General features: G+C 45.3%; 1 protein-coding gene across 1 annotated transcript in view; it reads right to left on the bottom strand.

Annotated features, from left to right (window-relative positions):
• Positions 1-228: 228 nt before the first annotated feature.
• Positions 229-25,682, bottom strand: part of ADRA1D (adrenoceptor alpha 1D) — an 88,805-nt gene continuing 63,351 nt past the window's right edge. The window contains exon 2 of the mRNA XM_061583457.1: positions 229-7,329. Coding sequence (XP_061439441.1) covers positions 6,755-7,329 — 575 coding nt within the window. The 3' untranslated portion in view covers positions 229-6,754. The remainder of the gene's footprint in view (positions 7,330-25,682) is intronic.

Genomic DNA, 25,682 nt, shown 5'->3' with positions numbered 1-25,682 from the left:
GAGGAGCTTTTCAAAAAGTTAGGAAATTTTACTGAGTGTCATTGTTTTTATGTAAAGTGCTTAGCAATTGTTATTATATTAAGTGCCATAGTTTTTAATTTAAAAATGGGCATTTCATGAGCAGTGTGATGGAACTGTCCAGAGACGGAAAAAAATAGCCTCCTCCCCAAGCAAATGTCGCTAATGTTATGATAATTCTTTGGACTTGATATTTCTTGAGATGTTTTGTCTGAGGAGTTTGCTTTGGCTTTCATGGGCAGCCTTAAAGTGAAGGCTTTTCTTGAATTTGATAAATCAAGGGAAGGCACCACATGTCTTAAACAATGCACTTTTTTTAGGCAGAGTTGTGTGTGTATTTGGTACAAATAAAGAAAACATTAATAATGTGCATTCTGGTTTTGCAAAGATATACATCAATCAGTACAGCAGAATTTGCATCATGTAACAGGAAGGAAAATCCCATTCTGGCTAATAAATAGATTTGTAGATTTTTCAAAGGGTGGAAAAAAGGAACTAGACATGAAATATCCAAAGATTCATTAAAGGAAATGTACACCTATGTACACATCTGTAAACAATAAAATAGAAAGGTTATAAAACAGCAGTCCAGCATAATGAGCGGAGTCTTCTCCCTTGTTCTGTAATGGTGGTGAGATTTCATTGGAGGTGAGATTTTGTCATTCAGTTAACTGTGTTGAGCAGACAAAGAAATTGGGAGATCAAATATGACATTCCCTCCTCCATATGTAACACCCATTGTCCAAGGTAGGGCCTTCACCTGGTCTTTATTTTTATAGTTCCCACTGTCAAAGATGCAAGTCTTTTTGTATAATGGAACAGAGGCTTGCCTCTTCAGCAGTGGAAACTGCAGTAGCAAAAGGAACAAAGAGGAATTCTTATTATGTGCATGGCTCTGCCCTACATCTGTATGTTGTTTCTTTGGAGCACTGATCTATTTGCATATCAATCCTACAGATCGATCCCTGGATTTCGGGCACATTCTCTTTATTGTTAACCTGTTGCAGTGGATTTTCTCAGTAGGAGCCTATGATCCATTTGATGTCCTACCAGACTGCAATTCACTACAGCCCTGGTTTTACCAACGCACTTTGCAATTTTTTTTCTGGATATTGGCCACAATGATCTGGATACATTTTTTGAGTATTAACAAGATTGGGTTAACATACCAGCATCTTACTAGTGGCTGACCTGATTAGTAAATAACAAACGGAAACAGTTCTATTTACTAGTCTGAACTTGGGTGTTTTCACTCTGGTGAGCTCCTACTGACAGTGGTCCATGTGATCCTACTGAAGCTGAAATGTCTGCATCTAGACACTCAAGACAATGGAAACATCTGGTTATCAATGCTTGCTGAGACAATCCAAGGGTTCAGAACTCTCACAACACCTGAATGCATGTAGGCATTTTGCTCTTAATTTCCATGGGAATGAAAACTGGTGGTTCAACTGCCCCTCACATACTGGACATCAGCAGGCCACAGGGCATTTGGCATTGGCGAGTGATGAACCTCCTAGTCTGGGAGACTGCAGAAAATCAAATGAGGGAGCAGTTTTGTAGATTCATAGAATTGATAGGGGCCTTAGTAGTCATCCAGTCTGACCCTCTGCTCGATGTGGGATTACAATGCAAGATTGCAGTGTCCCAGACAGAAGGCCACACAGCCTATTCTTAAATACCTCTATGGAAGGAGACTCTAAAACCCGGAGCAAAATTCCTTTGCCCCACTGACATGGAGCCAACAGCAGCCACTGTTTCCAAACCCCTCCACGTCCTGGTTCCCCTCCTCTGGACATGCTTCAATGTGATCCTTAAAACATAGTTCCCAGGACTGGATCAGGGTCACTCTGAATACTTTCTCTGTTTCCTCATAGTCATCTGGTTGGCCACTGTGAGAACATGATACTGAACTAGATGGGCCACTGGCCTGACCCGGCAGGGCTTTTCGTATGTTCTTAGATGGACATTCCTGCCTATGAAGGCTCAAATCATAGTGGGGCTTTCTTATGTCTGTTTTTTATGTTATGGAGAAAGAATGATTGCCTGTTCTCTGTGACACCTTCCCAAGATGCTCTGGCTAATCCATGTGACTAATCCAGGAAGCACTGCCCTCACTGCCCCCAATCATTGCCCACACTTGCCCTCAGTAATGTTATCATATAGCCAAATGTGATTGGCTATATAACGTGACATCGTCATTGTCTTATTGGGTGGAATTGACTACGTGGCTGGAAAGTTGCAATGTTTTAAAAATATATCTTTCCCACCCATCAGAATCTCTTTTTAGCCTGAAAAATCAAAACTAGAAAATATTCATTGCAGTCTGACTTCTACAGTTATCTAATTAATGAAGAATGTTAATGAAGAGTCCTACACTTTGATCCTCAGTCAACAGAAATCCATTGGGGGGGTATTCAACACTAGTCCTATTCAGAGTAGACCCACTGAAGTTAATGGGCATGGCTAAGTCGGTCTCATTAATTTCAGTGGGTCTACTCTGAGTAGGACTTAGTTGAACACAACCCATTGATTGTAGTGGTACCCCATGTAAACAGTTAAAAAAAAGAAATCTCCAAATGCAGACCTTCCCACTGACCTCAAGTGGAATTTGAATGTATGCCAAAGGGCTTTCAATGGCCAGTCAAATTTTTGCCTATGAAAACAGCTACAGGCAACATTCAATGACTGTGATGCTATTTTCAGCTCTTGGGTTTGATTCCCACTTACTGTAGGTCTTGATTTGCTGGCTTCCACCCAAGCCTAAATAAACAAGAAAGGGAAAAAATACATTTCCCACCAAGATGCCCTATTGGGAATTTTGCCATTGACTTAACAAATTTGGGGTTCAGATGATTTATATGCACTTGCTGGTGATTTCTAAATATCATTTGGCAAATATGCCTCTAATCGCCAGAACGCATGCAGGAACAGCAGACCAGATGGAGTTGTGTCAGCTCACTCGGGGCCAGTTTTGCCTGACATTATTGGCTGCTTATGGGGGAAATATTTTGACAAACACCAGAATGGCTGCCTGTAATTTATCTAGTCGGCTCATGCAATGACAGCAAAGAGAAAAGGGAATTGAAAAATATGCATGTAACTCTTTATTTTGTTTTTTCTTTCTTTGCTTTTCTTCTTGTAAGATCATAGTCATAATATAATTTTAAACCTCAGTTTAGAGGTTAAACCAAGCTGGAAACCTTCTCATATTGTACCTGTATGTCCCCACCCCCTTTTGTTTGATGTGAAGGTTGTGCATATTCATTCTGGACAAACACAGAATTCTGGGTATTGGACACAAAACAACTCTTCCTAAGAACTTCTGCTTTCATTTTTTTTTTTTTAAAAAGTTTATAGTCCTTATGACTACAAAGATTCACTTGAAATCATATGGGCAATGAGAGAAACCAAGGTGGTTAAATAAGATTTCTGGCAGTCAGCGGGGTGTGGGGATTGAACACCCCGCATAGCTTCTTACCTTCCCCATACAGCTAGCAGAAAGAAAATAAATTGTGCAAAATATGGAAACATGGTGCAAATTCGGTAAATTGAAGAATTCTGCTCTTCCTGACACATAATTATTTTTTGGCACACACCGCCTTATCTATATGCAGTTTCTTTCCCTCACATTATTTAGTGAAACATTCAAGGCCGGCCCTATCATTCAGCAGGATGAGATGCTGGACCAGCCTCCACCAAAGAGCTCAGCATCAGTGCAATGGCTGATGCATTGTGGCATATAGGAAGCAGCCTTATACCGCGTCAGATTGCTGGTCCATCTAGCTCAGGTTTGTTTACACTGACTGGCAGTGGCTCACCAGGGTTTCAGACTAGGGATATTCCTAGCGCTACCTGGAGATGCCGAGGATTGAACCTGAGACTTCTGTATGCAAAGCGGATGCTCTGCCACTGAGCTACGGCCTTTGATTTTCTCTCATGCTACAGTCACATGTAGGAACATAAGAAGCTGCTTTTTACCAGGACAAACTATTTGTCCATCCAGCTCAGTATTGCCTACTCTGACTGGCAGCATCTCTTCAGGGTCTTTCAGGCAGAGAAGAGTTCTTCCGATCACCGAGTGCTACGTGGTCCTTTTTACTGGAGATTCCAGAGACTAAACCTGGGACCTTCTGCAATGCAAAGCGTGTGCTCTGGTCTACTGAGGCCTGGTCCCTCCTTCCCTACATGAATCACGTCATCTCAAAGCACACCCACAATGCTTCAACCTGCTTTTCATAAGCCTGTCTCGGCCCTTACTGTATTATTTGGCTCCCGTGGGTGGGAGCCTCTGTCTCCGGAACCAAAATGTCTCAGGCCATCTCTGAATGGGAGCAAATCTATTGAGAATCATCGGATCTGAATACTGCATGTTGGCAGATGTTTGGAGACCTCTCCCACACACACCCCGGAAGCACAAACCAATGCATGTGAGAAAACCGAAAAAAGGATCCAGAGTGTGGAACCCAGTTCGAAAATGTGATGTTCAAAAGACATGTTGAACTCAGAGCTAAGGGCAGAATCCATCTAAACGGTTCTGCTAGCGCAAGCACTTTTGCCCGAGCAACAGACTGTTTCCTCCTCATGTGTGCACCTCATGCACCCCCTAATCTGTTGTCGGTTTCCCCCAAAATCTGCAGAGTTAGGGGGGTAGGAGAGGAAATTCCAGCCTATCACCTAATAGTACAAAAAGGAGGTGCCTCTGAGCATACACAGAGTGATTTCTCTACACCATTGAGTAAACATCATCAACTCGGCACACACCTGAGCTTCCATGCGTACAGACGACCATAGTAAGCACCATGTGCAATCCCGTGGAGGGCTGGTTGTCTGCAACATCTAACCATTGTGGCGAAGTGAAATTTATCACATTGCTGTACCTGACTGGAGTACTGGGTAGTTTACAAATTATAGACTCTCTTCCTCATTTGAATGAGCCCAGTGCTACAGCTGATAATCTCTCCTTATGGATACAGGACAGAGCTGATCCTCAAGTTTAAGAGAGTCCACTTTAGTTATTCCAACTTGACTGCACTTGATAGTCAAGCTGCGTTTGACTCGCTTTTAGGATTTCTGCTGTTTTCAGGATTTTATTAAAAAAAGAAAAAGGCTACAGACCACCAAATTTGGATTCTTGAGAGCTTAAGCCCTTGCATGTCAAAAGCAAGTTTCTAGACCTTAGTGTTGTAGGAACAATGTTTGAAATTGAGACCATCTCCTCTTCTTTAAACTAGGGGTGAGGAACCTTTTTCAGCCCAAGGGCCGCATTCCCTTCTGGGTAACCTTCTGAGGGCCACAGGCCAGTAGTGGGCGGAGTCCAAAGCAAACGTGGGTAGAGCAATGAATGTAAATTTCACCTTTCTGCATGCACCACCCTCCAACTTCCACCCAGACAAACAAGAGGCATTATCTGAATTCAAGGACCTTTGGGGGCCAAGCAGGGCCAGAGAGGCCTGTGGCCTGATTAGAGTTCCGAGGGCCATATAGAGAGACCTGAAGGGCCGCATTCAGTCCTCAGTCCTGAGGTCTCCCACCTGTGCTTCAAACCTCAGAAAGTTCTGCTTCTGCGCCAGGAAGAGATTCCCCCTTTCTTGCTTCCTCCCTCAAAACAACAACGAGATCAAAGAGATCTTCTATGTCAGACTCTTATTTCCTTTCCTTTCCCTCCCCTCCCAGTGCAGCAGCTCCGTCAGGGAGTGGTGCTCCTATGCTCTCTCTGGCTGGCTTCATTCTTCCTCTCCTGCCTGCAGTCATGCTCCCGTTGCAGAGCGTTCTGCAATGAATCGAGTTCAGAATAAAGAATAGCTGTTGGGCAGATTTATGCAAAAGCCCCTCTAGTGATTTGCACCATTTTTTTCAGAGCTTCCTGGCACACGCTTGGCCTTAGCAAGGATTTTCACAATCCTGCCAAGACCACCCTTCCTTTCCTATCAGAGAAACCGGTATTTCTCATTGCTTCATAGCACATGCTGATCAATGTTTCTTTTCTGATCTAACCCCAGAGCTCATACTAAGTCTGTTGCAGGACATGGCTAATAGCAAGTTGCTTCATTAGGGATCTATCCATGTAGGTCTCAAAGGGTCCCATCCAGACCCATTTTTCATTGGACCTTAATGGTCTGAGCATCGGGATAATAACATAGGGCTCCCCATACCCTGGTTTGGCATTTGGCATACTTATTTATTTATTTATTAGATTTATTAGTCGCCCATCTGGCTGGTTGTCCAGCCACTCTGGACATTTGGCATATCTGGCATTTGCCACCATCTTTCATGCTGGTGGAGTTTGTCCAGTGGAAGAAATGGTTAGCAAACACCTCTGTTGGATGTAAGTGGATTCAGTGTTTGATGCAGTCTGAGAGAGAGAGGGGGGGGGGTTCAAATCAAACACAGCCTGCATGAACAGGTGAATCTTCCTTATACTGAGTCAGATCATTGCTCCATGTAAATCAGTAGTGCCTACACTGACTGGCAGACGCTCTCCTAAGTCTCTAGTGGAGAGAGCTTCAGCCCCAGCCTTACTGCCTGAGACCCTGCTTGATGGGAGATGGCTTGGGATTGCACATGGGACTTTCTGCACACAAAGCATGGGCTCTACCACTGAGCTATACCCCCCCAATTCAGTCTTGAATCCATCTGTCTCACACAAGGGTAGCATCCACCTTCGACAGCCAACCACGCGTAAGACATTGACAAAACAAAATGGAACCCCAAAGGGTGATGATCCCTGCTAGCATTAAATATCTGTTTCTTTAAGCCCACAGGACTCAGAGTCTGTCAAATCATCATAAATTTGATAGTCAATACACTCCATGAATTCATTGGGGATCCCTATCGAGACGGACTCAACCTCCGTTTTGTATGAGGCCGCTGCACCGCCTCTGATGGAGCCCCCTCGGATCTTGTGCGAGAGGCTGTTCATTTTCTCTTTCAGCTGAGTGGTCGGTTTCTGGAAAGGGGAGAACATCCTCCACCGTTTAAAGTTCAGAGTTCTCCTCTTGCTGGACCTTTCGAAGCGGCTGGAGTTCAGTATGAAGGAGCCATTGAGGGTTGAAATCCTGGACCTCGGCTCCCTCTCGGAGTCTTGGCCAGCGCCATTCATGGAGGCGCCCTGCCAGTGGTTGTCATACACCCTCCAGATGGGCCTTCGCCTCCGGCGGCATTGGCACTTCAAGAGCCGGGTGAAAGCTCTCTTGAACTCTTTGCTCGAGCAAGGGTAGATGATGGGGTTCACGCAGCTGTTGAAATATCCCAGCCAGAAGATGATCTTGAAGGGCATCCCCGAGGGTTTCAGAGAAGGGAAGAAGGAACCTGAAAGGAGGATGGGAAAAGATGCAAGAATATAAGAACAGCCTTGCTGGGTCAAGCTACAGCCTATCATTCCCTCTAATAGTGATGTTGGGGTGTGTGAGTGCAGATCCTTATGTAGCCAGAATGGCACCATTGACGCATAAGAGTGAGGTTTGACGTAGCTCAGATAAACTCAAGGTTTACAGAGGTACCATAAAGGGTTCCAAAACATCCCAATGAAGACTGCATGCTCAGTGGCTGGGGAGTACTGACTCATTGTTGCGAAGGGGAACTTTGGAAAATGGGAGGGAGAAGGGGCAATAGAATGGAATTTCCTGGAAAAGAGCATGGCTGGCCAACTAGAACCTTGAACCAGAGCACTCTGTGCTGCAACAGTTTGTGGAATCTAACACTGTGTGAGAGTATCTAGTCTAGTCTTCCGGGTGCCTAAGGCCACAAACAGTGTGCTGCACAGTTAAGCAGGGATTTGATCCTGGCTCTCTCTGTCTCTCAATCCACATCAAACACTGAATCAATATACAGGAGCCATTGAGGGCTGAAATCCTGGACCTCGGCTCCTTCTCAGGAGGGAGGTATTGCCAGCCATTTCTTCCACTGGACAAACTTCACAGGAACGGAAGATGGTGGCATATGCCAGATTTTAAACCAGGGTACGGGAAGCTCCATTTCATACTGGCGCTCAGATAGGGACAGAGGTCAAATTAGATCCAGCTTGCTTTTAAAGGCTAACCTACCAGATCGCACACTTTCTGAAACAATATGAGAACTGAAACACAGCCGTTGAACCAAAACACAGCCACCCTTCGAAATTAGCATTTATTGGAATTTTGCAATGCAGTTCTCCAACCAGTGTTTGTGAAATTGCATGTATTAGAGAAAGGGATGCATAAGCATTACTATATTGTGTGTTAATATAACACACAAAAAGGCCACTATATGAGAGAAAATAGTTTGCAAAAATGTGTGCATTGGTCAAAACTGCATACAAACATGCTTAGTAGGAGAAAGATGCAGTAAAATGTGGAGAAATTTTCATGAGGACTTTTTATTTTTTTAAAAATTATAAATTGCTGCTGAGATGTGGAGAACTGAATCTAAGATCAGAAAAGGAGAAACTGAGAGAATTAAAATGGACAGATCCATCCATCCCTATGCTTAGACCATCAGGGGTGCAGTCCAAAGTTGATTTGGATGGGACCCTTTCAGGCCTCCAGATCATGGCAACAGAATAGCATAAATCTATCTATCTATCTATCTATCTATCTATCTATCTATCTATCTATCTATCTATCTATCTATCTATCTATCTATCTATCTATCTATCTATCTATCTATCTATCTATCTATCTATCTATCTATCTATCTGTCTATCTGTCTATCTGTCTGTCTGTCTGTCTGTCTGTCTACCTATCTCCCAGGATTCCCAGTGTTCTAGGATGGCTGGCTCATGCAACTGCACCCACAACTTTCAGCCTATGCTTCCTTACTGGAGATGGACATTTCCCCTCATCTCAAGTAAGATGTGTGTACATGGGAAGCAGAGAGGGCAGTGATTTAGGAACTGAAGCTTCCTGGCTCTGATTCATGCCAGTGATGCCCTGCCAGGGTCTGATTTGGATCCGCTCCAGAGTCCAGAGCGTATCGAATAAACTACAGTGCCATCCTAATCATGTCTTCTCAGAAGTAAGGCGTATTGAATTCAGTGGGGGTTACTGCCAGGTAAGTGAGGTTAGGATAGGTTAGGGAGGTGGTGGGCTCTCCAACGCTGGAGGCATCCAAGAGGCAGCTGGACAGCTACCTGTCGGGTATGCTTTAAGTTGGATTCCTGCATTGAGAAGGGGGTTGGATTCGATGGCTTGATAGGCCCCTTCCAACTCCACTATTCTATGATCCTATGATTGCAACCTAAGTTTATTTAGTCTACATCAGCCTTCCTTGACCTGGTACCCTCCAGATGTTTTGTACGTCAATTCCCAACAACCCCAGCCAGCGGCCACGCTGGCTGGGGTTGTTGGGAATTGACGTACAAAACATCTGGAGGGTACCAGGTCAAGGAAGGCTGATCTAGATTATTTCTGGAGTGGATTATGTTCATGTGTCAGCCCGTCCTTGGCTATAATGACCACGATCATGACAGCCCAGCTATAATGATAATGAGAGCTTGCCCTAGTGCCACGATCCTCCCCTACAGTTTATCTTCAGAACAGAAAATAGAAAGCCTGAAAAGGAACCTGGGCAAATCCTTTGATAGTAGCATGATGTTCTTGGATAATTGGAAAAGGCTTTCTTTGCAAAGCCGAATCCCTATTTGTCCATTAATCCCCATTTGTCCTCATTAATCCAGGATTTCTTTCCCTCTCGTAGGTCCAGAACGTAGCAGTGCCTCCCTCAGGCCAGCAGGTGGCCCTCTTCTCCTCTACCAGGGCTTGATGGCTATTGCCCAGGGAACTCTAAGTATAACTTTCTGACTCAGTCTGAATGCCTTTTAATTTTAGATGAATCATGAAGCTGCGTGACTGTGGTGTTAATTTGTATTATGGGTAAATAACATGCGCTTCCAAGGTATTGGCGCTAAACCCCGGTGACAAAACAGCTCAGAGGGTCGCATTTGGCATTGTGGGCACGAAAACATTAAAATCCTGAAAGCGAGAACGAAAAGAGTGGAACACAACCCAATAATTTGCTCGCTCAGGAAAGTAGCTTCCAAAACCCGTTAATAGAAAACAGCATCCTTGTTTGTGGGAATCCCAAACCAGCAGAATCTGTAATTGTGAGCTTCACTTTCAGAGCCCACAAGATTCCAGGGCAAGTGCTGCACTTGTCAACACAAACGTCAGAAGAGCCTGGCTGAGGGATCATGCCAACGGCCCATCTAGTCCAGCATCCTGTTCTCACAGTGGCCAACCAGGTGCCCTAATGGGAGGCCTGAAAGCAGGACCTGAGTGCAATACTCCTTACTTGTGATTCCTTGCAACTGACATGCAGAGCCATATTGCCCCACAGTGGAGGCAGAACATAAAAAGAGCCCCACTGGATCAGACCAACAACCAATCGAGTCCAGCATCCTATTCTCACAGTGGCCAATCAGGTGCCCTTTATGGGAACCCTGGAAGCAGGACAGGAGTGCAATGGCCCTCTCCTGCATATTGTCCCCAGGAACTTGGGTTCAGAGGTCCAGAAGATTAACACTCAAGGGTGCTGCAGGCCACTAGGATTCTCACTTCCCATCTTGGCTTATTCAGCTGAAGTTGGGGAGTGTAAAGCTCCTAAATAGCTGGGGATCCGTGAACTACAGAGGAACTAGAGCACGGATAGCCAAAGGGGTGCCCTTCAGATGTTGCTGTACTCCAATTCCCATCAGCCCGGGCCAGCATGGCCAATGGTCAGGGCTGATGGTAGTGGTAGTCCAGCAACATCTGGAGGGCATCATGTTGGTGACCCCTGAAGTAGTGGCACAAGCCATTGTGGGGTACTGGCTAGCTGTTAGATCTGAGGAAGGAAGGGGTGGGGAAACTGGACAAGGCAGTGTCAGGGTGTGGTAGGCAGTGGCGGATGGTGGCTCCCTGTCAGCGGCGCAGTGGAATCCACTTTGGGTTTTAGTTTGAACTTTCAAGGAACTGTCCAGGTTTGGACTTAAACCCGGATCGGATCCCACTGCCCCACTGACATGCACCCACCAGCTTGCCACAGGCAAGCATTTCTGCCAACCTTCTCCATTCTTTAGCTTTGGAATACCTGTATTTTTAAATTGCAATTGCATTCATGCCTTATGAACCGTTTGTCCTATTTGTTTCTGCTGTTGAGTGGTTGCCTTACACCAAGTCAGAGCATCGGTCCATCTAGCTCAGTATTGTCTACACTAATTGGCAGCAGTCCTCCAAGGCCCCAGACAGCAGTCTCTCAGCCCTACTTGGAGATGTTCAACTACTGGGCTATGCCCTTTCCCAGGGAACAGAGGAAGGTGCTTTATACTGAGTCAGTACTGTTTCTCTAGCTCAGTATTGTGGCCTTTCCCAGCCCTACTTGGAGATCCTAGAATCATAGAATTGTAGAGTTGGAAGGGGTCTATAAGGCCATCAAGTCCAACCCCCGGCTCGATTGGGGAATCCAACTTAAATCATACCCGACAGGTGCCTGTCCAGCTGCCTCTTGCATGTCTGCAGTGTTGGACAGCGCACCACCTCCCTAGGTCATTGGTTCCACCGTCATACCGCTCTAACAGTTAGGAAGTTTTCCCTGATGTTCAGCCGAAACCTGGCTGGCAGATTGAACCTGGGACCTTCTACATGGCAAGCAGAATTCAGTGACCAGCACCCCTCAAGTTCTGTGCCCCGTGATGATGTTGGGTTGTCTGTTTAAATCTGGCTCTGTTTCGAGGTCTCCTTTACCAGTGAAGAGCAGGATGCACAAACAGAGCACCCCAGAGTTTTGTGCAGGTGCAAGTGAGCCAATGCATGGGGACAAGGGATGAGGCTACAAGATTGGCAGAGGACCTCACCAATGAGGTTTGCGTGGAAGAATTTCCCAGCAGTTTCTGCACATAGGCCATAACCCTTCATAGGTTTAATTCGTGCATAGGAAAGTAGGGAGCTACCTTATACTGAGTCAGACCATTGGTCAGTCTCGGTTGGTAGTGTCTACACCAGGGGTGGGGAACCTGATCTGGCTGGCTTCATCTCCTTTATACCTTGTGGGTCAAATTTAACAGGAGGTCACAATGAGGTCAGGCAATTTTCATCGGAACTTCAAAGTGTTTGACTATGACCTGGGAGATCAGGGTTCGAATCCCCACACAGCCAGGAAGCTCACTGGGTGACCTTGGTCCAGTCACTGCCTCTCAGCCTCAGAGGGAGGCAATGGTGAAACCCCCTCTGAATACTGCTTACTATGAAAACCCTATTCAGAGGGTCGCCATAAGTCAGAATCGACTTGAAGGCAGTCCATTTCCATTTTCAAAGAGCACATGAGGAACTTGCAAACAGCTGTGCGCAGTGCTTTGAAGCAGTGCTGAATGGCAGGCTCATTTATTTATTAAATTTATATCCCACCCAGGGCAGCAAACAATCAACAAAACACTAAAAACATATTTAAAAACATCTTAAAAACAAAACATCCAACCCCCCAAAAAATCTTAAAATAAAAACAATATTTAAAACATTTTAAAAATATATTTAAAAAATCTTTAAAAACAAATTAAAAACCATCTTAAAAACAATTACAGTACAGATCTACTGGGGTAAGGTCTTTACTTAAAATGCATGTGGAAAGAGGAAGGTCTTTAGTAGGCACTGAAAAGACAACAGAGTTGGTGGGTGGTGATCAGCTGATGGGTGGTGACTTCAAGCCAGATTTCGGCTAAACATCAGGAAAAACTTCCTGTTAGAGCCGTACGACAATGGAACCAATGACCTAGAGAGGTGGCGGGCTCTCCAACATTGGAGGCATTCAAGAGGCAGATGGACAGCCATCTGTCGGGAATGCTTTGATTTGGATTCCTGCACTGAGCAGGGGGTTGGACTTGATGGCCTTAGGCCCCTTCCAACTCTACTATTCTATGATTCTCCAGCAACTGGCTGCATTTTTGAGTTCCCCATGGGGAACTCGGTTGTGCAGCTGATCAGCCACGTCTCAGCCTGCCCATCACCAGATGCCACAGGTGTGGGACAGGTGGGTGTGGTTTGGGGGAAATGGTTACATGGGCCAAACTGAGACCCCTGCCATGCCAAATTTGGCCTGAGGGCTGAAGGCTCCTCAACCCTGGCCGTGATTGGAAGCAGCTCTCCAGGATTTCAGACAGGGGTCTCTCCCAGACCCTCTTGGAGATGCTAGGGAGTGAAACTGGGACCTTCTGCATGCCAAGCAGATGCTCTGTCACTGAGCTGTCACCTTTCCCCTAACACATATGCAAAGAGGAGACACGTATTATCAGTTATATAATCGGCATATATTAACAAGTAAGGTTACGAGTGCAGGTGGTCCCTTGTTCAAAATTCGAAGCGAGTTTGGGTCTGGTACGTTACCATCCCAGGGAATGAAAAACAGAATATTAATGGGGGTTGTCCCTTCTAAGAAAAAATCAGCCCATTTTGTTACATAATTTCACACATCTTTTTATTTAAAAAAAGATTATGTGCTATGTAAATGTATTCATATTTAATGAATTATAATAGATTTGAGCATCAAACGATGAAACAAACAAAAAGGAAACTACTTTAAGTGATAGACACCCCTAGAAATCTTCATTTTATATTGATCTCGTCCATGGAATTCAAGGCAATGCAGGTTTTGACTTTCTACCAGATGCCTGCCAGTCTTAATAGTGACCAGACCTAGCCCTGCTTAGCTTTAACAAGTTTACAGTATCATTTACCCTCCGGTCATAGCCCTGGGTACTATATCCTTGTTTTTTTATGGTTCAGTGAGGGCGGATTGTTGATGAAACCTTTTGTGGTTCATGAGTGAAGGTGACAATTACTCTCTTCCTCTGGAGGACCATGAAGGGCTCTTCCAGACCATCTGTTTCCTGAGCACTCCTCCCTGCTCAGACCTTCCAAACGGAGACACTGGCCTTCTATGAAGTAGGGCCATGCATTAGTCATGCACACTCTAAAAGGAAACTTTCGGGGGGCAGTCAGAACGAGGGGCACCTTCAATTTTAATTCAGCAAGGGGGAAAAGAAAAGTGTGAGTCTGCTATTAGACATCTGGGGGACGGCTGCATGAGACGGCTTGCGGAGTTGTTAGGCAAATCTCTCTCGTAATAATGGAAGAAAAATGCTCTCTCTCTCTCTGAATGTGCACAAACAAAATAGCCTATTATTTTGGAATCCAATGCTGAGAGGCAGCCAAAATCTTTGAGAGACTTCTTGTGCCGCAGTTGGCAGGCAGTAAATCCTTTTGGAAATCCAGTGATTTGTTAATCACTGGACTTGAATTCTGGAACTTCGTCCCCAAACACCTTGGTGATGCTCTCTCTTCCTCCAAATCCCTCCTCTAAATCCAACTTTTCCATAAAAGGAACACATCCTTCCCCTCCTTCTTCTGGCTCCCTCCTGCCTTTGCTGTGTCATATTCTAGACTGTAAACTCCTTGGGGCAGGGAACTTTTTAAAAAAAACTCTGTAAAGCAGACCTGGTGTCAGCACCTGGCATCCTCAGGCAGGGCCCAGTGGCACTGACACCTGCCCTGGGTCAGTGAGCCACCATGTTAAGTTTCCCATAATGCTCTGGAGGTAGCACCCCTCCAGGAAATTTAAAAATGATGACAGCTAGAGATGAACAAATTGGTCAGTTTTGGTTTCTCACAGCTTCTCACTTTCCCAACCTTAAGTTTATTTTTCCACAGTTTGTGGATTTTTTCTTTCTTTCAAAACTCCTTATCCACAATCACCACCATTTTAGTGCAAATTTCTCCTGAAAATGGAAATGGCCTGCCTTCAAGTCGATCCCAACTTATTTTATTTATTTATTTATTACATTTGTATACCGCCCCATAGCTGAAGCTCTCTGGGCAGTTTACAACATAAAAAATCAATATAAATTCTACATAATAAAAAAAGTACACATTTTAAGTAAACATAACTAAACAATAAATCTCTAAACAATATACATAACATGAGAACAAAATGAATCATATACAAAACAAAAAGAAAGAATATAACAATTTAAAAAAGATATCTAAAAATTTCCATGAATGTTACACTAAAAGCATATATGCAATGGACTGCCTTCAAGTCGATCCTGACTCACATATGCAATATCTTATTCTTGGCATCACCTCTTTTGTCTTCATCATAAGGATTATGGCGACCCTATGAATAGGGATTTCATGGCAAGCGGTATTCAGAGGGGGTTTCCCATTGCCTCCCTCTGAGGCTAGTCCTCCCCAGCTGGCTAGGGCCTGCTCAGCTTGCCACGGCTGCACAAGCCAGCCCCTTCCTTGTCCGCAACTGCCAGCTGGGGGGCAACTGGGCTCCTTGGGACTATGCTGCTTGCCCACGGCTGCACAGGTGGCACGGCATGTAACCCCTGAGCCACTTACTGTGGGGGTGATCTTTAGCTGGCCCTTGCCACCCAGGAGACTCGAGCAGGGATTTGAACTCACAGACTCTGGACTCCCAGCCAGGCTCTCCTCCCCACTGGGCTATACCAGCTGTAAATTTCTCCTAATATACACATATCTGTATGTGAGATGGGCTGCGGGCTCACCGGTCCTTTTCCAGCACCTTGCCCATTAAGTAGGCCCCAATCCACACTACCACGCATCAATGGCTCCTGAGGAGACCCTATGTCGACCTGCCTGGAAGCTCCACCTGTGCTAGAAGGAGCTGGGCAGGGCCCTCTCATTCATCGGTCTGTGGGAAGGGAAGGAGTGCTGCTGCAGAGCCTCAGCTGGAAGGAAGGGTGGGGACCCCTGGAAAGTACAAAAGGCATCAGAGAGGGGTGGTGCAAGGCCAGAGGAGCGGCTGGAGTAGGTAGGTCTCCACCAAAAGAATTGAAGGCTTGGCCCTTAACAACATAAGACTAGCCCTGCTGGATTCAGGCTGGTGGCCCATCTAGTCCAGCATCCTGTTTTCACAGTGGCCTAGCAGATGCCCATGGGAAGCCCTTGGTCCCACCCCAGGGGCTATCTGCCGTCTGTCTCCCTAAGCCCCACTGGACGGGGGCAAAGAGGGGAATGGCACCATTTCCGGTTTCCCCAGCCTGCTTCCACCACAAGAAGGCCCTGGCCAACAGCCCAGAAGCCCGGCACCCCAGGGAAGGAGGCCTGCAGAAGGATCGTGCTTGATGGTGAAAGGAACCTGGGACACGATGGAGGCTGCCTGTGAAGCCACAGACCTGAAAGAAAGTCACCCTCGGAGCAGACCGACTGCGAGCCAGAGTCTTCTTTGGCCCTTTGGTCAGCTGTGGGTCCCTGGGAGAAATGGAATGCCCTGTTTTGATGGGCTCCTTCCCTTGCGGTATAGCACAGTATGTGCTCCTACTGGGAGGAAGGGCTGGATAGAAATCTAATAAAAACAATCAATCAATCAATCAATATTTTTGCTTAACGTACACTTTTTTTTTTTTTTGCAAAATGTCTCCCTAAATATAATGCATTTTTTTTGTATGCTGCTTTCACAAATAGATGCCTTTTTATGCACCCTTTGCCCTTGGATATGTGTTCTTGTACACATTACCTGCTGGAGTACTGCACTGCAAAATTTGGGAACAGTGTGAATGTTGACGGATGGCTGTGTTTCAGTTTGCCAGTTGTTTCAGACAGTACAAACTGGATCTGATTTCTCCCTACTTGCAGCTGCCCACACCTGTCACCAGGTAAGCCTGTGGCTGGGGGCCCATTAATGCTGAAAGTGGCCCACCAGAGGGGTGCTGGCCAAGGGCCCCCCTTTAACCTGAGGGGGGGTGGAGAGAGAGAGATGCCAATGTGTGAGGAGGTCACTGCTCCTTTTTCTCACTCTTCCTCTCACTGCTGACTTGCTCACCCAGAGCAGCAACAGCAAGGAAGGGGAGCGGCAGGACTAGGAAGGCCCTGGCAGCAGCTCCTCAACTAAGACATAGGCCATGGCAGGTGCCCAATGATACTAACCTCTGGCGCCGTTGTGACGCCCTTCCCTGGCTCTCCCTGTCAGGTTCCTACCTGCTCGTGGTTACTGCCTGTCACTAGGCACCACCAGGGACTCCACCAGTCCGGACTGTCCTTTTTTATGGTTTCTCTCCCCGCTCTAGCATAGACCTCCCCAGATCCCCCTGCTAGGCAGCACCACCAGTCCCGTCCTATAACCAGTATTCCCAGAGACTCTGCCTGAGTCTCTCTATCAGGTTACCTCTGTGACTGCGTGCTTAAGCTGTCCCACTCCCTTTGTATCAATGCAGATGATTCTGGTTTGCTCTGAATACTTGTGGTGTTATATTATCCCCTTCACCGCTGCCACCATTTATTACCCTTCAGTCTTGGTATTTACCTTGCCCTCCCTTCTGGTCTGTGAAACCCCAGGCAAGGATCAGGCCTTTGGTAAACTAAATATATTTATTAAATAACAAAGATAACAAAGATAACAAGATTACTTTATAAAGGCACTTAAGCATATGGTTTCATCTATTCCTGAGGTACTGGTCTTAGTATTAATCCGAACTCCACACTCTCCTCACATCCACCAACTCTCCACACAATCTCCTCTCAAAAACCCACCAAAACAACCCATCAACGTCCACTCCAACGTTCACCACCCAGATTTAACTGTCATCCATCCATTTATACTCTCAGCCATTTTAAACACTCAGCCAATCATCCAGCATTCTACTGCCCATTCACTCCCCCCTCCTCTTTCATTCCACTTACCATGCATCTCCTATACAAACTGCACTTACCATATATACACTAATACAGGAACATCACAGCCGTCCCTGAGAATAAGGATGAACTGACCTTCCTAGTTCTAGAGCAGGGTTGGGGAATCTCAGGCCTGGGGGGCAAAGGCAGCTCTTCAGACCCCTCAATCTGGGCCTTGGGACTGTTCCCCAGGCCACACCCCTCATTGGCCTTGAACTGTGCCCTCCTTGAGTCCTTTTGCATGGCTGAAAAATGTCGTTGAATTGTAATCATGCCTCCAGCTGAACTGGATAGAAAGACAGGAAGGTGTGCATATATAAACACCTGGCTCTTGCACGGCTGTAATGTAGCCTACTGTATAAAGTTAAGAGTCACAACCACTGCTCTGCCTCCTTTTGCCTCTGGCCCCGCCCATCACTACCATGAGGCCCCTGGAAAGTTGCCCAGGAAGAAATCTGGCCCTCCGGCTGAACGAGTCTCCTTGTCCCTGTTCTAGAGGCTTGAATTTGCAATGGCAAAGCTTACCAATGACGAACGGGGCTCTGCATCAAGCCAAAATATCCTTCAGGATCCTCTGCACCTTGGCTTTCAGCCACTGGAAGTATTTACGATGATGCTTCTCAGCCTCCTGCTAAATGTTCCTGTTGTGCAACCCAATTGAGATTTATTCATCCGCCACCTCCCAATGTTTCTGAAGGGTGGCGGTTTGCGTGTGTGTATGGGTGTGTGCATCAGACTGCTCATTGATGAATTGCTAGCGCATTACGAAATGCACCGGTCAGCCTCCCAGCTGCACACCACAGGCCTAACAATGTGAGCTGCTATTTTTTGACTCCATTCATCCCTGGGGTCACATTCATCCATGAAACAAGCCCTTCCAAATGAGTTTGCACCGGAGGAGAAGAACTGGTCCCTTTTCCTGCTGGGCTCGAGAGAGCTGTTAAACTCTTCTGCAGATTAAAATGTCTGTTGGCATGCAAAATAGGGACTGGCAATATTTATTGTCTGCTAAGTGGGATGAGCGTAGTAGCCCAATCAAATTATGTTGTTGCAATACCAGTGCTTACAAGATGGATGAGTAGGGGCTGAAAAAGGTTCCCCACTCTGATCTAGTCCAACAGGGGTTAGCCAGATGTGTTCGGGAAGCCCAGAAGCAGAGTAATCCGTGGATAGAAAGTGGAAACAGGCTTCAGTCCATGCATGAATTGTCCTCTGGACTGGTCAATCCATGCAGAATTTAACCATCACAAAAGGTCTCATATCCCTGCATTTAGTGCTTGGAGCAGCATGATTCCATAAGGCTACAGCAGAGGCAGAGATGAAACCGCAAGGCCTCTGCATCGCATCTGCTTGGGTTTCCTTTTTCTCTTTGAAATCTTTGCATTCCAGCTGGTTGATTCAAGGACTCTGCAACCCCTTCTGATCCCTTCTCATTATGTGTTGTGTCAATTGTAAGCCTAAGGCTAGGAATAGTCTTCTCATGGACATTTGGAAGCTATTCTGAGAGCCTTTTTTCAGGTGGAGAGGGGATAAAAATGCTTTAAATAACTAAATCATTTTTAAAAAATGCATGGTGATGCATGCTGGAACACGCCTACTCTCACATTCCCTAGTATAGTGGCTTTGAAACATTTAGGGCTTATCTACACAGTGGTTTACGTGTGTGTTGGGTGCTGCTTGCATCTCCTTTAAATTTGCATGGTTCACATGACGTTACTGGCAAACAGAAGCTATCACACAGTTTCCCCCCTGTAAATCTATCCAAACCCAATCCAATGATGATACGAAATGGGAAGAAAAACACATCTTCACTCTGTATCTCTAGTGCTTGCAGATGCTTTGCTCTGATGCTTTGAGTTGGGTGTGTCAATTAGTCCCCTCTCCACACCCACTCTCTCCTCCTCCCTCTGTTCATTTTATTTCCTGCAGGCTGACAAGCAACTTCCAGTTGCTGTCCTCCATTCTGCTGGCCTTTTTTTATGTTGCTGCAAATGGTGTCTTTGTTTTCTTTTCCCCCTAACTTGTGTGCAAAAGTATGACACTGCTCAAACAAAGCTTTGTATTGCAGCTATAACCTACCAGGAAAAACACAGATATGCACATGTCTGGGTTTTTTTTAAAGGAACCTACTGCAGCTGGTAAAACAGACAGAGCATGCTCAGTCATCACCTTAGCAAGCAGAGGGAGTGGAAATGTATAATCAGAGGGTGGGGCCACAAGGAAAAAGTGAGACTAATCCTCCCCAGAGGAATGCCTGCTTGTGTGAATGGGAAAAAGCGATTGGCAGCTAACGTTGAGCAGGAACAGCGGACGACGCAAATGAAAAGCGAAGGTAAAAGAAGTGTATTTTCTACAAAGAAATACTCCCATGTAGATGAGCCCTTAATCTTTAGGGAATCAGTCCTGCTCTGACTTGCTTGTCAAAGAACGCCCACTTGTCTCCCATATAATCCTGCAGATTGGAGCGGATTAAGCGGAGCATTCTAGGGTGCACATTCAATCCAGGCAGGGTGCTAGCCAGGCTTATCAGGTGCTCATCTACACCAATCAATTGGCACCATCTACTATCCGCCCCCCACACTGGATGATTGGTGCTCTCTACTCTCAGTGCACCAACCATCTATTAGGGCAATGGTTTTTCCAAACTGTGAACAAGAGTCAAACCCCACAATCTGGGAGCAGCATGAGAACATGTCTATCTGTCTTTGGATTCAGCTCTACTGCCCAGTGGTGAACAGGAGAGCAAAAAAGCCAGTGTGATGGAGTAACCACAGGGCTAGTCTTAGAAAAGAGAGGCCCAGGTTCAAACCATTGCTCAGCCATGAAGCTCACTGGGTGAGCTTGGAACAGTCATTCTGTCTCAGCCTAGTCTACCTTACAGGGTTGTTGTGAAACATAGAAGAGATGAGTGGGGAGAGATCATTTTACACTGCCCTGAGGTCTTTGGAAACCAAAGTAACAAGTAAATAATGAGACAAAAAGAGAGAGAATGAGGCTACCTTAAGGGCTGACTCCTGTATATTGCCCTAGAGCCCTTGAGATCTAAGGATACTCTCCTGGAGATACCATCTCTAAGGTAGGTTCATAAGAACAGAAGAAGAACCTGCTGGATCAAGCCAGAGGTCCATCTAGTCCTGCATCCTGTTCTCAGTGTCCACCCAGATGCCCATGGGAAGCCCACAAACAGGACCTGAGTGCAACAGCTCTCTTCCCAGCAACTGATATTCAAAGGCATACTGCTTCTGAAGCTGGAGGCAGAGCACAGCCATCATGGCTTGAAGCCATTGATAGCCTTATCCTCCAGGAATTTGTCGAATCCTCTTTTAAAGCCATCAGAATTGGTGGCTGCCACTACTTCTTGCATTCGCATAGCCATTTCTTGAGACCTATACAGCACAGCATGTGCAAATGATCCAGCGCAGCTGACACACCAGAGAGGTGAGCTTTTACATAGCCTCAGTGTGTACATGTGTGTGATCATCAAGGATACATGTGGAAGCATTTTCATGGGATTTCCCCCAAGTTATGAGACTCCTCTCCCCTCCAAGCCAGCTTAAGCCTGAGCCTGGAGGTCGTGAGACTGTTTCCATTTTCTTTTCTTCAGACAGCCTTTAAAGCAGCCAGTGATTGATGCCTCTCCTTTTAGTTAATTGTGTTTATGCTCTTGATGCTTTTATTGTGACATTTTATGGCTGGCTTTTTAATGATTAATTCTGCTTTTATGCCCATTGCTTTGAGTCTCCAGAATAGCGGTATAAAAACCCAAATAATTTTTTTTAAAAAAGGATGCTGAAGTTCTCTCTCTTTGTTTTCTCTCCTCCAATTTCTTGCTACGTGTGTTTATTTCTGAGATTTTTGAGTTCTTCTTTCACTTCCCCCTCCTGCTGCCTATTTCTAGCAGAGAGAAAATTTCAGCCGGCAGTTGCTAAACCAGGTGGCAGTTGTCAAAGGCCAGGGACTACCAGCTGCCACCTCCTAGCAGAGACCATGCCCAGATTTAACCTTCAGACTCTCCTATTGTGACATGATCCATATGTTCTACATTTCAGTAAAGAAGACTGAGCCAATTGGGGAGAAAAGCTGTTGCATAGCACAGAGGTCTTGAACCGCCTGCGAGTGTGCTGGATTCTGGCCCAGCAAACATAGGTATGCCCTCCTTCAGACACCCCCCCCCATTTGGGCTGTGGTGGCAGCTGCAAATAAATAAATAACAATTACATAGGGACATAAAAAGCAGCTTATACTGATTCAGGCCATCGGTCCATCTAGCTCAGTGTGGTCCACAGCTGAGGTTCCCAAACTGTTGGCTGTGGACCAACAGCGGTCCGCAAGCTTCCTTCAGGTCCAAATTAAAAGTAACCTGTGGTGACGTGTCCCTTTGAGGCTGAGGATGCATTAATCTGTACATTCTCTCTGCTTCTTGTTTCTAGGACCTTATGAGTCAGTCCGCCCCATTTCCACATCAGTTTATGACTTTTTCTAAAAATAATCCTCAAGAAAATGTTTGCATTTATGTAGACGTTGCCCCAACTTTATGCATTTCTGTACGTGTTGTGGTTAGAGTGTCAGACTAGGAACTGGGAGACCAGGGTTCAAATCCCCACTCAGCCATGACACTCATTGGGTGATAGTAGAACCGTAGAATCATAGAGTTGGAAGGGCCATCGAATCCAACCCCCTTCTCAAGGCAGGAGTCCAACTCAAAGCATCCCCGACAGGTGGCTGTCCAGCTGCCTCTTAATGGTCTCCAGTGGTGGAGAGCCCACCACCTCCCGAGGTCATGGGTTCAATTGTTGTACCACTCTAACTAGGGTTACCATCATTTTGTCATTTCAAAAAGAGTACATTTGGCTTCAATAAGTGAAAAGTAAGAGTATGCTGTTGCACCATCTCAAAAAGAGTACATGTACTCTTAAAAGAGTATGGTTGGTAACCCTAACTCTTAACAGTTAGGAAGTTTTTCCTGATGTTCAGTTGAAATCTGGCTTCCTGTAACTTGAGCCCATTATTCCGTGTCCTACACTCTGCAATGATCAAGATGAGAGTCTGCCCCTCTTCTGTCTGACAACCTTTAACAATGCTATCATATCTCCCCTCAGTCTTCTCTTCTCCAGGCTAAACATGCCCGGTTCTTTCAGTCTCTCCTCATAGGGCTTTGTTTCCAGTCCCCTGATCATCCTTGTTGCTCTCCTCTGAGCCTGTTCCAGTTTGTCTGCATCCTTCTTGAAGTGCTGCATCCAGAACTGGATGCAGTATTCACGATGAGGCCTAACCAGTGCCGAATAGAGGGGAACTTGTACTTCATGCAATTTGGTAACTATACTTCTGTTAATGCAGCTTAAAATAGCATTTGCCTTTTTTGCAGCCACATCACACTGTTGGCTAATGTTCAGTTTGTGATCAACAACAATCCCAATATCTTTCTTGCGTGTAGTATTGCTGAGCCAAGTATCCCCCATCTTATAACTGTGCATTTGGTTTCTTTTTCCTAGGTGTAGAACTTTGCTCTTATCCCTCTTAGACTTTTTGTTGAAAGATCAAAATAAAATGATGATATTGGGATTTGACGATTAACTAAGATAGTCTATGGAGAAAAGTGATCCTGTATGTATATATTAAGGGACAGGTTTTATATATATTATATACTTATAGCTGATCTGCGACAAATCGGAAGTCAACTATTTTATTTTTTTTTCTTTTGTTGTATTGTTATGTTTTTGTTGTTTGACTTTGTTTTGTTTGTTTTTTGAAAAATTTGAATAAAAATTATTAAAAAAACAACAACAACAATCCCAAGATCTTTCTTGCGTGTAGTATTGCTGAGCCAAGTATCCCCCATCTTATAACTGTGCATTTGGTTTCTTTTTCCTAACATAAGAACATAAGAAGAGCCTGCTGGATCAGGCCAGTGGCCCATCTAGTCCAGCATCCTGTTCTCACAGTGGCCAACCAGGTGCCTGGGGGAAGCCCGCAAGCAGGACCTGAGTGCAAGAACACTCTCCCCTCCTGAGGCTTCCAGCAACTGGTTTTCAGAAGCATGCTGCCTCTGACTAGGGTGGCAGAGCACAGCCATCACAGCTAGTAGCCATTGATAGCCCTGTCCTCCATGAATTTGTCTAATCTTCTTTTAAAGCCGTCCAAGCTGGTGGCCATTACTGCATCTTGTGGGAGCAAATTCCATAGTTTAACTATGCGCTGAGTAAAGAAGTACTTCCTTTTGTCTGTCCTGAATCTTCCAACATTCAGCTTCTTTGAATGTCCACGAGTTCTAGTATTATGAGAGAGGGAGAAGAACTTTTCTCTATCCACTTTCTCAATGCCATGCATAATTTTATACACTTCTATCATGTCTCCTCTGACCCGCCTTTTCTCTAAACTCAAAAGCCCCAAATGCTGCAACCTTTCCTCATAAGGGAGTCGCTCCATCCCCTTGATCATTCTGGTTGCCCTCTTCTGAACCTTTTCCAACTCTATAATATCCTTTTTGAGATGAGGCGACCAGAACTGTACACAGTATTCCAAATGCGGCCGCACCATAGATTTATACAACGGCATTATGATATCGGCTGTTTTATTTTCAATACCTTTCCTAATTATCGCTAGCATGGAATTTGCCTTTTTCACAGCTGCCGCACACTGGGTCGACATTTTCATCGTGCTGTCCACTACAACCCCGAGGTCTCTCTCCTGGTCGGTCACCGCCAGTTCAGACCCCATGAGCGTATATGTGAAATTAAGATTTTTTGCTCCAATATGCATAATTTTACACTTGTTTATATTGAATTGCATTTGCCATTTTTCCGCCCATTCACTCAGTTTGGAGAGGTCTTTTTGGAGCTCTTCGCAATCCCTTTTTGTTTTAACAACCCTGAACAATTTAGTGTCATCAGCAAACTTGGCCACTTCGCTGCTCACTCCTAATTCTAGGTCATTAATGAACAAGTTGAAAAGTACAGGTCCCAATACTGATCCTTGAGGGACTCCACTTTCTACAGCCCTCCATTGGGAGAACTGTCCGTTTATTCCTACTCTCTGCTTTCTGCTTCTTAACCAATTCCTTATCCACAAGAGGACCTCTCCTCTTATTCCATGACTGCTAAGCTTCCTCAGAAGCCTTTGGTGAGGTACCTTGTCAAATGCTTTTTGAAAGTCTAAGTACACTATGTCCACTGGATCACCTCTATCTATATGCTTGTTGACACTCTCAAAGAATTCTAATAGGTTACTGAGACAGGACTTTCCCTTGCAGAAGCCATGCTGGCTCTGCTTCAGCAAGGCTTGTTCTTCTATGTGCTTAGTTAATCTAGCTTTAATAATACTTTCTACCAGTTTTCCAGGGACAGAAGTTAAGCTAACTGGCCTGTAATTTCCGGGATCCCCTCTGGATCCCTTTTTGAAGATTGGCGTTACATTTGCCACTTTCCAGTCCTCAGGCACGGAGGAGGACCCAAGGGACAAGTTACATATTTTAGTTAGCAGATCAGCAATTTCACATTTGAGTTCTTTGAGAACTCTCGGGTAAATGCCATCCGGGCCCGGTGATTTGTCAGTTTTTATATTGTCCATTAAGCTTAGAACTTCCTCTCTCGTTACCACTATTTGTCTCAGTTCCACAGAATCCCTTCCTGCAAATGTTAGTTCAGGTTCAGGCATCTGCCCTATATCTTCCACTGTGAAGACAGATGCAAAGAATTCATTTAGCTTCTCTGCAATCTCCTTATCGTTCTTTAGTACACCTTTGACTCTCTTATCATCCAAGGGTCCAATTGTCTCCCTAGATGGTCTCCTGCTTTGAATGTATTTATAGAATTTTTTGTTGTTGGTTTTTATGTTCTTAGCAATGTGCTCCTCAAATTCTTTTTTAGCATCCCTTATTGTCTTCTTGCATTTCTTTTGCCAGAGTTTGTGTTCTTTTTTATTTTCTTCATTCGAACAAGACTTCCATTTTTTGAAGGAAGACTTTTTGCCTCTAAGAGCTTCCTTGACTTTGCTCGTTAACCATGCTGGCATCTTCTTGGCCCT

This window comes from Rhineura floridana, chromosome 9 (genome assembly GCF_030035675.1).
Source record: "Rhineura floridana isolate rRhiFlo1 chromosome 9, rRhiFlo1.hap2, whole genome shotgun sequence".
NCBI classification, from domain to species: domain Eukaryota; kingdom Metazoa; phylum Chordata; class Lepidosauria; order Squamata; family Rhineuridae; genus Rhineura; species Rhineura floridana.
Note: the sequence above shows the minus strand (reverse complement) of the source record. Positions and strands in the feature narration are given on the sequence as shown.